This window comes from Pithys albifrons, chromosome 9 (genome assembly GCF_047495875.1).
Source record: "Pithys albifrons albifrons isolate INPA30051 chromosome 9, PitAlb_v1, whole genome shotgun sequence".
NCBI classification, from domain to species: domain Eukaryota; kingdom Metazoa; phylum Chordata; class Aves; order Passeriformes; family Thamnophilidae; genus Pithys; species Pithys albifrons.
The window spans coordinates 9,613,307-9,626,868 of NC_092466.1; the positions used below are offsets into that span (position 1 = coordinate 9,613,307).

Genomic DNA, 13,562 nt, shown 5'->3' on the forward strand with positions numbered 1-13,562 from the left:
AGGAGAAGGATTAAAAAAAACAAAACAAAACAAAACAAAGCCAAGTGTCCTTGAAAGTCAGCATGGAGCAATGAGGCTCTGGCCAGCGTGGGAAGCCCCCCAGGCAAGACACTGAAATGTGGCACTGGTTCACCCTTGGTGCAGGGAAGTTTAAGGGGCCCCAAGGAGATGCTGCACCCTGGGATTGGCTCTGCCTGCCTTCCCTGTGACTTTGGACAGCCTCACTGCAGCCCCCCACAATGTTAACACCCACCAAAGCCATGAGCAGCTGGGGAGGGGGCAGAACAACTTGTAGGAGGCTACTTTTGAGATAAGATAATCATGAAGAGGAAACCTCTTGACAAGAGTGTATACTCCTGCATCCCAAAGTTTCAGGAATCATTTGTGCTTGTGTTTTGGTGAGGCAGGGAGGGAAAAAAGAGGGAGATTGAAGCAGGGAGAATGCATGACTGAGGTCAGATTGAGCTCCTGTAGTTCCTCAGCACCAAAACCCAACCATTAAAGCAGGCAAGGAAGCCACAGTAATGAGTAAATCCTAACCTGCAGTTTTGTTAATGCACTGACAACCTAGAAAGCAATGCCAGGACAAGAAAAAAAATACATAGCCAAGAGCCTTTCCACATTTTGCTCTATCACAAAGAAAATAACAAGTAATATTTTGCTAAACTGCGTCCCTTTCCCAAGCACTGTAGCACAAAATGATGCAATTTGCTATGGTTTTTGACTGGAGGGAGAAAACCCCTTTCTCAGTTTCCCTCCAACAGTGTTGGAGAGAACAACTGAGAGACCAGCTTCTGTGGAAACCCAATGATTGCTTTCCAGTAGAAAAATTATGAAGTAATATGCATAGCTCAAAAGTGAAAAGCTATTTTTTTCTAAGAAAGCTCTTCTAACACTGAGGAAGAGGGTTTGTAAAGCAGTACAAGGCCAGTGTAGGCAACACAGTAATTTCATTTTCACAGCTGCCCAGATGCTAAAAGGAAAAACTTTTGGGCCAGCAATGTCCCCTGTGAACACCACAAGAGGTCCTGACTTTTGAAGATGGGGTAGTAAGAAGAGCTGGTGAGCAGATCCCAGAGCAGCAGTACTCTCGTAGTCAAGAGACAACATGTCTTGGAAGAGGGAATCTCACAGCACTTTTGAAGAGGTAGATGGGTCTGTGAGAAAGTCAAGAGGTTCTGCTACATGGTGGGCACCTTTCTCAAAAGTTGGCCTGGCTCCCAGATATATGATCAAGATGGGCTTCAGTGTGGCACATCCACTGTAACGTTTGGGACACTCAGTATGATACGTTTCCTGGAACGTATTAGTAAAAAATTCCTCCAACATGAATGCAGAATATTGACTTGTTTTTTCCCTGTTTTTCCTCCCCAAAGCTGGCCTTGTGGCGTGGGGCTTCTATACTCATTCCTCCTTGCTTTCTCAAGGCTGTAAACACCCATCCTCTTGTCCAGGCTGCTCCAGGTTTATGAGATCCTTCTGGAGATGTAAAAACCTGTGTGCACCATCCATTTTTAAGGGCATTTTGAACAACATGCACATAATCCTGTAGCCTGGATGCTGCTGACAAATCATCTCTGACACCTCTGAGGTCATTTTTTTGGGACATGGAAAGTTGCTACAGCAGCTTTCAGTCAAACAAGACAAGACAGCGATCACGGCTCCTAAAGCTCCTTGAGAGCAGAACAGGGAAAAATATGGTATCTTGAAATCCACATCACATAAAGAGGCTCAGACTCTGTTCCATCTGTATTGATCTAGAGTGACAGTAACTGTGAAAGTCAGTGAATTTTTTCCAGCTTTCAACAAAGTAACCAAAACCAGACAATTGCCTCAGGATCATAAGCCTGACTTTTATTTAATCTCAAGGAAGCCACTTCCATAATTAACAGACTGCATCTGTGGCAAATTTGCTTAATTTTAGCAGTACATTTGGGAATTCAAGGGCTATTTCAATATGAGACCTTATAACTTCTTCAGATGAGGGCCAACCAGATCAGAGGTGAGGAGTCATCTGCCCCTCACAAGCTCTTTAAGTCAGGTATTAAACTTCTATAATGCCCTTAGGAGGCAATCTTAAAAACAGCTGATATACAGGAATGCCAGCCAGGGATCAGGAATTTCTGGTTCTTTCTCAATATGAGCTTTGAAAAATGTTCCTAACAAAGAACTGATAGAGGTCCCCTAACTTCTTTTATACCCTTTTCAAAGGAAACAGGGAGAAGAATCACCTGGCTTGCTTGTTCATTTTCTGTGATACAAAAGATATTTGACTATGTAGCTAAATTAATATATGGACTTAAGGAAAGAACTACAGCAGCAGTTTTTCAAGTGCTTTGCAGAAGGCACCATTTCGCCTTTTCCATGATTGTCTCCCTAAGACTTGATCAGATTGTAACATTTTTTGCCATTGTAAAATACAAATTTTTAGAATGCAAGTAAATATGAATGTAAATACTTGCTAACCATTTTGGTAGCTCTCTCTACAGAACCAAACCAACATGGGTTTTGACAAGACTGCAGAGTTCCTTGATACTCATTTTGTAGACAAGCCGTGGGTGGGTGAGGTGACTAGACCCTTATATACTTCTGAGTCCAACACTCAGCACCGCTTAGTATCTTGTATTAGATCTCAGGAAGGCGAATGTGCCTTGTGACACCAACAAGGCATGAGGGATTCCCCAAACCCTCTTCTTTTATTTAAGAGCAAGCTGAAAGCTGCATTTACTGAATGTATTGCTCCTGTTTCTGAAGATTTGGGCTACAACTGCCTTTATCCTTGAATCTGATGTCAGGTGCCTAACAATATAACCACTTCAAGCAGCCCAAAGATGCTCCTCTGCTTGGTAAGTAAAGGGCTCAAGACCCTGAAAACTGCTGAGGGAGAAGGGGAAGTCAGAGAGCTGTAAATGGACCGGGAGAGGAGACATAAATAAATTCTGTGGATGATGCAAAGGTATCATGCTCTCTGCTCAGACAGGAAGGTTCCCCCTGAAGGTCACTTGGGGGTACAGCATCAAGCCACTGGGAAAGCACCAGCTTTCTCATCCTGTCCTTTTTAGCTTGAGAAGAAAGGATTTCTCAGTGCTCACACAGTGAGGACAAAAGTAAAAGGTCCTAAACACTGAGGCTTTGTACGTGCCCACCTGTTGCTGGCACAGTCACTGCACAGAATGAGCACTCCTGAAACCTCAGTCAAGCCTTTAGTCCCTTTTGAACACCCAAGACGACACCGCACAGTGCAGAGAACTCCCTCAAGCCTATGGTCTGACAGCCTCAGGCCAGACTAGGGTGAGAAGGAAGGGAAATTGTGCTAACCAGGGCCTAACGAGGTCTCTGCTGAGGAGCACAGAATCAAGAATATTCTGAATTGAGAGGGACCCACAAGGACAAGAGAGCATGTACAGGTACAGCTGCAATGGCCAAGCAGGGAGAGAGGCTGAGCCCAGTAGAAAGAAAAGATGAACATGAAAACAGAAGTATTTGAAAAAATGTCTTTAAGTACATGCTGCTAAATAAATGAGCATGCCTTTTCTCCACCACTGAAACGTCAGAAGGGTGCAGAGAGCTGCTGCTGCTCTGGGCTTTGCTGCAGACTCTGAACTGGCTTCTTCCCACCCATGCATGTAAAAGTGCAGATTCTCAGGGGCAAATATTGCCATACACAGCGAAACAGGATGTTTATATTAAAAGAGACAGTGATGAGGATGGGGATGGAAGAGAGAGACTTCGAGAAAACCAAAATGTGTAATGCTGTATGTAACTGACATCAATCTTAGAGCTGTTGATCCCCAAACTCACAGGGAAATTTGACTAGAAGGTGATTTTTATTTAATTAAAAAAAAATCAAGATGCTGCTATAATCCTATTAAAAGGGGTTTAGAGCTCCCACCAATGCACAAATCTGTCAAGAATTTATGGGCTTAGGCTTGCAAACACTTATTACCATCTGCACCACTTACCCTTCATGCAAGGAGCTATATAGTACAAGTAAGTGGTTACAAAGCTGGCCTTACATTTTTTAACAGGCAGAAAATTCTATCGCTTTTAGCTACAAAACAGGCTTTCTGAAAGACAGCAGGAGGAATCAATCTTAAATGCAATCCATGAATTGACCACAAATTCCAATACACTTTTTAAAAAATGAGGAAGAAAGGAGAAAAAAGATAGTAATACGGGCATGAAAAAGCAAAACATAATCAAAATATACAAAGAGTAGAGTTTGGAATGATTCATTTAACCCCACTTGAGAGGAAGACTTTCAAACAAGTCATGCTTTCCATTTTGCCAATCCTCCTCTGAAGCTAGAATAAGTCATTCTTCCACTTTCCACCATACTCTCACACAGATAAGCAAAAGACACTAATTATTTATCTCTTTTGGTGGAAAGGAGAAGAGCCATAGTAGGGTAATTTAAAAAAAAAATATTTAAAATGACCAGCAAGCCAAACAGCATTTCAAGATGCTGGTAAAAGTGAAAACATGACTTTCCTCAGAGACCTTTCCTGTCGTTCCCCAATTCTAACCCTTTACTAGTCCCAGCTGGGAAACCTTTTCCAAGAGGAAGGCTGGGAATTTACCCAGTAGTTTTAGTATCACAGAGGGAAGCATCCGTTGTTGTTACCAGATTGGGATCCTGGGGCACACTTTCCAAGTAGTGCTTGTGTTCAATGTGTGGTCGTAGTTCAGCAGGTCACATACACATTTCTACAGACTCTACTACTAAAACAACTTCCTCCTACATAGGAACCTACATAGTTATCCCGTGCAGACCAGCCCGGGTACAGCTGCATATGAAGCTGTCGCTCTTTTCTTGCTAGTTCATAGTATTTCGCTTGTTCTTCTCTGGATAACGCGTGCCACTGAGGTGAAGAAAGAGAAAAAGACAAAATAAAAAAGCACCAGTGGTTGGATGTTTTTTTAAGAACGTTAACACCAAAGTGTATTACTTTTATATATAAATACAGTTAGAATTGATTTTCATAAAAAAAAGATAAAAAGAATTGATCTGGCATGCTGATATTTGTATTTTATTTGTAACTCCAGTTAACTCAACTGAGACACAACTTATCATTTACATTCACTCAGCCCCTTTGTCTCCTGTTGAGAGAGGAAAATTAAGAAAACTAAACAAGAACAGCAGGGGAGAGGGTTGAGAAGCTGAACCACTTGTCCTGAGCCAGAATGCTGCTTTTGAGGTGGTCTCCCCTTCCCTTCCCCACTGACACTCCCTCTCTTCTTGCTCTCACAGGTGCTGATACTGATACTGTAGTCAAAGGCTTTTTCATTTCCCCTTTACTTTTCTGCCTACCTTAGGACAAAATAAAAATCTAAGATTTTTTCACCTACAGGTCATAGAAATGACACTGAAGTAACACTGGTATTAATTAACTTCTCTACTTCCCTATGAATGACCCCACTGGTAAGAAGTGTCTGCAAAAACTAGACACCAAACCAAGGCCTTTGGTTTAGTAACTTCCTTATTATCAAAATAGCAGGAAAACACAGGAATTGAGAAGGTGTGAGTCCTACCAAGTTTCAGTCCCTGATTGTGCTTCTCCCTTGTTACCTACCCTTCGACCAAGGATTTGGTTGATGGCTGCGCTCTCTTTCAATGTGCATTCTGCTACAACTTTTGCTCTCATTTCCTTCATATACAACATAAATGCATTAAGAGGTTTCTTTATGTGTGGCTTCTTTTTCTCTTCTTCTTTTTTGGAGTCCTGATGTTTTCTGAAGGGTAAAGATACAACAGACAGAGACCTCACAGTGAGAACCCTTGTGAATTTATTAAATTAATCCCCTCAAATCTCTCCAGCATTAATCCTCAGAAATCTCTAGGAAGAGGACCAGAAGGTTCTCTAGAGACTTTGCCCTGGTTGCTGTATGAGAATAGTTTTAAGAGCATTATAAGACAATATCACCAAGTACCCTCTCGGCTCCTATAAGAACCTTGGAAGGGCATGGACATCTGCAATAATGGGTTCAGAGTGAGGGCTTGTGAGCATGACAGTAGAGGAAATAGTTACATCCCATCATCTGTGGGCATCAAAATGCTGTCTTTGTGCATCACCTGTAAAATGAAAGGCAAGAAGCACCAGGAGCACCAGGGGCAGAGACAGACCAGGGTTCTCCTTGGTTCAAACTTTAACTTGATACCAGCCCTCTGCAGCTTTGAACAAGCTATTGATGCCCTAATTTATTGTCTCCTGTGGTGTATCTGATGTCTCAAGGCTTCAGACTGGGAACTGAGTAACAGAGAAACTGGTCACGAAACTTCAATCTTGAGCAAGAAAATGCCACTTTCTTGTTAAAACAGGTGAAATTAGTAACTGCTTGACTTACGTCACAGAATGACTATGAAAGACTGTTACCATCATTTTGACATACTTTGGCAGCTAAACCATGTTCAGATCAATTACAACAGAAGAGAAAAAGCAAGTACAAGTATTTTACAGGAAAAACATTATCAGAAACCCAACCCTCTTTATAAGCCACACATGCACTGGTGATACTTTGAGTGTTCTAAAAAGAGGACACAGGAAGCAACAACTTACGAGCTGTGGAGTGAGCCGACATCGCTCTGGGAAGATTCCTGTTTGACTGTTGGTGTGACTATGGCCGGATGAGGAATTCCAGTTGTATGTAAACTATGGTGTGGCGGGACCATGTGTGGAGGAAACCTAGAGGAGAGAAAGCTGTGTAAATCGTCAGAATAAAAATGAATGAATGGGGAGGGATGTGTACACACATTAAAAAAAAACCCTGGCATATAACAAGCACATGACAGCTAGACAAAGCATATGAAAGCTGGCAGCATTAATTAGCAATAAATTAAACATAATGACTCTTCTAATGTCATTAAAGCCAATCTTCCCCTTCATTATCATTACTGACATGAGACATCATGATTTTTAACATCTTTAACAAAAGGCGAATTCAACTGGATGAACATGTATGAAGGTGGAATTTCAGCTATCTGTAACAAAATCCACTAGTCCATTTCTTTGCTAAATTATTTGTGGTAACCAAGGAATCAATGTTTATAGTTCTGAATCATGTTGTGAGTTTAGGATGACATCTTTTATTGTATATTGACAGCAGAATAAAATATTAATGCCAACACATTCTAGATGCATTTTTGATAATACTTATAGATGCCTCATTAGCTACATTTTGTTGATGGAGCAAAAGAAAATATTTATTTGTGTCTAATAAATCTGTGAGCCACATTGCTTTGACAGAAGGTGGGAAGATTGTGGAATTAAGTCAATTTTGACCCATTAAAGTAACCTAGAAAGGCTTAAATTCATGCAAAATAACAGTCTAGCCTTCCTAAAGAGAAAAAATTATGTCAGCTTTATGGTTTATGGTCATACACATGGACAGGCCCCGGTCCTGCCACTGGATTCAGATGGATCTGCAATCCTTGTATAAATTCAATTGCTGGGTCAGGATCACAGGACAAACATGGCATAATCTTTCAGAGTTTTTACATTTTAACCAAAATGAACAAATTTCTCAAAAGCAGGACAGACTTATATCATTATTTCTCAACAGTCTCAGGAAGTGTTTGCAGTGAATAAGGAAAGCATAGTATGACTGCCTTTCCCTAGAAAGTTCCCTCTCAAGTCCACGGGTTTCCAGGGAAGGGGATCTGCCCTAAAACTATGTTTCAGAAATAACCCCTCCCCACATGCAAAAGTTAAAGTAATCTGGCAAATGACAAGGGTTTTCCTTAGTGCAAATCCCTACTCTCACCTCAGACTTAGGATCCAAGTAAAATAACTCAACAATAGGGAACACTCAATGGGATAAATAATTACTTCTATCATCAATATACAATGATTTTTTTCTGTCCTACAAAATTTAAAATTGGGTGATACACCATGGATAAGTAGAATGCATATAAGGATCAGAAATACAATGGTATTTCTTTTGTTTTTCCCCTCCTGAATTCCAACACTGAACTTAACAACCATGCAACTGCCTAGATATTCACAAGATGACATTCCCTACATTCACAAGATGACAGAGAAGTACTTTCATGAACAAGAGGTACTGTCCACTACAAGCCCAGAGGATCTTTGTCTATCAGTTGGTAGTACTCAGAGTGATTAGACAGAAGTATTTTGTTTTTGAAGGCACTGGTGGGAAGAGCAAGGACTTGAAATTGTTCAAGTTGAAGAGAATCACAGCTCCTCACAAACAAAGGCATGCAGAGAAGAAAAGGAGGAGGATGGGATGGCAAGGGAAGCAGAGAATGGACAGCAAAATGGTCATTCCTACTGCAAAAGACTCATGGACACAAATCTCCAAGTGGATTGTCCAAGTGCCTTCCCACCCTCTGGCAAAAGTAGCTGGGAAAAAAGCACACATTTGAGGATATACTTTCATTCATGGTAGGTCAGAACAGAAGACTATGTGGAGGCTGCAAAGGAGACTGACATCCTTGTCCCAGTTCTGCCAAAGAACTGCCTCACCATGAGCAAGACACAAACTAGGCCTTTGCATCAATTTTTTCTGTTCTTTTTTTTATTTTTGTGTGTAAATATTTTGATTGGATGTACTTTAATTTGTTCCCACAGTGCCTGAGGCCTTCAGCCACAGTACAATGCAAACAGTAAGAAGTAACAGTAAGAGACTTTTTTCAAAAAATAACATTCAAACATGAGCAAAAATAAAACACATGGCAAAAAAACTTGATCTTGCTGAAAGTTGTGTAAGTGTAGTGATAAAAAAGGTGACACACATCCTATCAAATGACTGTCTGTCCTAGGAAAGACCCAGTGTTCAAGAGAGGATTCTGGTCCTGGGACTAGCTAGGTCAGTGACAAGGGGACAATGAAGGATGAAGACGGAGATGAAAAACCTTCCTCCAGAGAGCACGCAGGAACAGCTGCATTTGTCTGACATGAGGGCTCAGCAGGAAGTGCAGTGGGAATATACGAGTGAGGAAGAAGAGTCGAGTGCAGTGGTAGCACAAGTGTATGAGAATGGACCTGAGTAATATTAGACTCATCACTGAAGAAAGGCTTCCAAGTATCACAAAAGACTGATTATAGATGGAGTTAATGGGGACAAAAGACGGTGCTTGTTAAGCTTCCGTAGAGGATCCTGTGATGTGGTCATAACTAGGTCACAGACTTGATTCTCAAATAAGGAAGTGATCAAAAACTAAAACACACTGCAAAATTAACTCTGCCTACATGGTGGATTGTTGTGTGATCAAGATGTTCAAAGGAAACAGATTTAACAAAAGATAAGGAGTTATTTAATTTGTTTATTTTTGATGAAGATTTAGGTACCTCCAGCTAATGAAAAATAGAGGAGGGCAAAGAAAATCTGCAAAACATATGAGTTCCCCACCCAATTATGGGGAAAAATTTATTCCCAATTACTGTTTAGGAGAAAAAGAATATTTACACATTGGAGAATGACCAGATGGGGAGAAAAGGCAGTGGAGGAGAAGAAACCTATGGGCACATGTTCTGTGACAGACTGAAGCTCCACTGACCTCAGCTGGGTTATTTTACTCACTGAGCTCTAAACTCTAAGGATAGCCAGGAGCCTTCCTCAACAGGCAGCTGCAACTCAGTAGTTACTTTCAGGCCTGCTGTTTTCACCAGGAAGTGTTGTGTTCATTACCAACGACCATTACTTTTTCATACTGAATCTCTACAAGATACAGGGGACTTACTGCCTAGGGGACTTACACATCTCTTCCTATGTTTAGGGCGGTAAAAACATGCTCCAAAACCCAAAGCTGCTCCTGTGGACTTCAATGGGCTCGTCGAGGTTTCAGCCCAAAGTCTGGATGCCTGTTTATTTCCATATAGACATCCATTCACATGGCAATACAAGCGGGTGAAGGGTGTTAATTTTTAAGTTCCTGGCTACACTCCAACTTCAGTAATTACATTCAGCAAAAGTGAATTTCCCCTGAAATTTCAATTACAGAAGGTATTTTCCACTGCCACCACTTAACTGCTGTGTAGTGCTTGTCTGGTGTAATTCTGCTGAATTATTTCCTGATTTCCTCTCACAGCAGTTGTTTTTTCATAGTGGGTCCACTGTTTGCCCATCAGTCAGTTAACCCTGCCTCATTTTACCTTAAAGGCGTATTACAGAGGGGTAATGAAGGATCAAGAGGTGTTACAAGAATGCTGCATGCATAAAAAGTGAGTGGGGTGATGCTACAAGCAACAATGAAGAGTTGTAAATGGTTAAAAAAACCTGAAGACACTATCTTAATAGTCTAAACCATTTATGAAAAATCACTATTAGTCACCCATTAACCTTTTTATAAACTATTCATAAGCACACTCTAACTAATGAACTGTAATTACTAAGCTTAGGGAACATTCAGGGTTGGGAAGAATTATATGCTCTGAAGATCTATACCATAATGCAGGCAAAGATGAGAACTACTTTCAAAGGAAGGGTCTGGAAAACCGTGGATGAGGCTGGGGTCTGCCCTGGCTTCAGTGTCTGGGCAGAGTCAGCACAGCGAAGCCAAGGCCCTGCAGGGCTGTTGCCCAGAGGCCATGAGCAACATGTCTGCAGGCAAGCGTGGGCATCCCTGGACATGCCACCCCCATCTCCCAGCTCTGCTGGCTCCTCAGGGCCAGGGCTGCCGCCCCAGGGCTGAGCACTCCCACTGATACGGCAGGCAGGAGGAAACACGCCTCAAACCACGTATTGGAGCTCTGTCTGCCCGGAAGGTGTTCCCATCTATGGGAAACCAGGGGAGAAGTTTCTGGGCTGAAACAAAGGGTAAACATCCTAAATCTGTTCATCACTCTGCACGTGTGCCTGAGCATGTGTGTGTGTGTGTGTGTGTGTGTGTACGGGCTCATGTCAGAGACAAAAAGAAAGGCTCTATATGTACATGCACACCACTCACCTTCGCCTAAGACATTCACCATATTTTTTTCTCTAGACAAGTATTCAATGAATTGCAATAAACACCCTAAAAATTCTAAGCAGCTCATTATACACCACTGTCTCCTTTTATGGCTCCAAGCCAGAATATAATGATGAGTCTTAACTTGTTAAGGACAACTAATTTTTTGTTCATGGCTGTCTCAGGGGCTTCTCTCTTACTCACTCTCACTTTACTTCACTGTTGACATGTTTCTGTTAACTGGATGTCATCTGCCTGCCTTGATTTTATGCACAAGCAGTGGGATGCATTTTTCTGTGCAACAATTCTGCTTTGAGTTGCATTAGATTTGTCATTATTCTCTCATTTTCCCCTTGCACTTGTAACATTTCATCTATTCCTGCCTTATTTTTTGAGCCACGGTGCACCCACATTATGGTTTATACATGATCTTGCTCCCTTTGAAGCCGGCAGATTTCAGAGCCAGCCCTCGTCAGGAGAAGTGCCTGCTACCAATTTAGCAGGCTGAGGGCCCCGAGCTCCAACAACTCAATCTAAAGGGGGTCACAGGGTGGCACAAGCGAGTGTCAGCAAGTGCTGTTTAATTGCCAATCTAGGCTTCTCCATGGTGTTTAAAGTATAATGACCCATCACTTAATTCTGAGAAGTCCTGGCCCTGCTGCTGAATGGAATGAATATCAAAGGATGTGCTAGAACAGGGCAAGGAGCCTACATTTCCTATAACTGCCATAAGTATAATAGACCTCTACTTCTGTCGTCCCATTACCACAATAATGTATTTAATTTGCTGTGTACTCTTTTTAACTAGATACCTTTCATAAAGTCTATCTTGGGAATATAGTCGCCCCCCTCCACATCTCCCCCTCCCTCAAATGACTAGCCTCTGTAATAATAATTAAACTAAATCAAGCTCTACTTTGCCTCACACCATGCCTGCAAGTCTTTTATAGATATTAAAGAAGATTAAACAGAGCAAGGGAACCATTGTTTAAATTTGCAGCTCTCTCCCCAACCCAGTAATTTTTCTCCCCTGTCTACTAAATTTTTTTTAAAGTTGATTTTCCAGTTGGATCTCTATTTGCTGGACCAACATGGGCATTTTTTTTTTTTTTTGCTTTTCTAAAGCACACAACACATTATTTCCCTACCCATTCACTCATGAGCTCTAGGGACACATTTCCATTTCTCAATGAGGTGTGCTTCCCCCCAGCCTCTTTTCCTCCTTAAATCATCTATACACCAACTTTCACATATTAAACTGCAGAGATGGAGAGGAAGGGACAGTGCAGGGAAGAGATGTGGAACCTTGCTATGTAATGCATGCTAATTTAATTATGTGCCATCATCAAAATGGATTAGCTGTTTCAGCCCATCAGGAAAGTCTAAACTTCCACCGATTTAATTAACCAGACTGAAAATCAGATGAACAGAAAATAAAACTATCATTAGGAGCAATTAGTGATTACTTAAACATAGTGCTGCCAACCAGTTTGTAAATAAAACTAGCAGGCCCTGGAAAATTAGATGGAATTAATTGGAGGTAGGGAGGGGGAGAAATATATACTTCTAAAGCTTTAGAGGGTCAGGCAGGCCCTTTTATGTTGACTATCAGTGTTTGGAGCTTTGGTAGGGGAAAACATAGCACAATAACCTTCCTCCCAACACTGCTTGAAGAGCAGTCCTCCTCCCTCCCGAGACTTCCCTCTCACACACAGAGTGCTGCTGTGGATGATAGCCACCGAGAAAGCAAAAGGTAGCATGACTTCTCCTCCTTGCTTTTTCAACATTACATTCTCCTAGCTCTTTCATTTAGTTTGGCTTTTAAAGATGACTTCTCACTCCTCCACCTCTCCCTCAAAAACAAATCCTTGAAGCCCAATGACAGCATTAGGACACCACCTTCTTTTCACATGGGAAAGTACCCTTTGCCCTCTACTCTACCACCCCACTGAAAAGCTAAGGATGACGGTTTAACTGATGCTGCTTTCAGGAAAATGCTGCCTAGATGAAATGCACTCCAGGGAGAGCAGTAGGAGGAGTAACATTTGCTCTCGATTTAGGATCTCAGTATTTGAACTCACCTTGACATGGAAGCATTGACGGTCAGAGCTGTTGGGTAAGGGTGGCGGAAACCCCCTGTTGTGATTGGGTACACTGGCTGACCTTGCCTGGCAAAAAAGAAGGGAAAGAGAGAATGAGAGAAAGAAAAAAAGGGGTTAAAAAAAAAACACAACAAAAACTTCTCTCTGCACAGTAAGCTTTATTCTCATTTGATCAGAACAAAAATCTTGGGGATTGTACAGCAAGGATCAAAGGAAAGAAACACAGAACAATTTGAATGCCATAAATCTGATAGGAATGGCTAATTAAATTTTATAACCTCTGCTTATGTCAATAGAGACCCTCTCCCCAAGCTGAAACTAGGTGTTTTGTTGTAATAATTAAAGGCGAAGTCTCGCTTGCTTTAATGGAGCCATCACACTAATTGAGGGCTACACATCCAAAGGAAAACAATAATGAATGTAAATTTATACCAAAATAAAGTACAGTGAATCAAAGGACTTCAGTTGCGCTTTGGGCCTCTTTCGGTATTTAGATCTCGGTGAGAAAACATTAAATTAACAGAGCTTAATTTGTAGCCTTTTGTCAGATTAAC

The 13,562-nt window shown here is 41.5% G+C and overlaps 1 protein-coding gene across 17 annotated transcripts in view; it reads right to left on the reverse strand.

Annotated features, from left to right (window-relative positions):
- Positions 1-13,562, reverse strand: part of TCF7L2 (transcription factor 7 like 2) — a 175,520-nt gene that overhangs the window by 9,717 nt on the left and 152,241 nt on the right. For 9 of the 17 annotated variants that reach the window (XM_071563077.1, XM_071563078.1, XM_071563081.1 and 6 more), the window contains exons 7-10: positions 12,988-13,074; positions 6,558-6,698; positions 5,574-5,733; positions 4,755-4,862 (exon numbers count right to left, since the gene is read on the reverse strand). In XM_071563077.1, coding sequence (XP_071419178.1) covers positions 4,755-4,862; positions 5,574-5,733; positions 6,558-6,698; positions 12,988-13,074 — 496 coding nt within the window. The remainder of the gene's footprint in view (positions 1-4,754; positions 4,863-5,573; positions 5,734-6,557; positions 6,699-12,987; positions 13,075-13,562) is intronic. The other 8 variants (XM_071563080.1, XM_071563083.1, XM_071563084.1 and 5 more) reach the window with 1 other exon arrangement.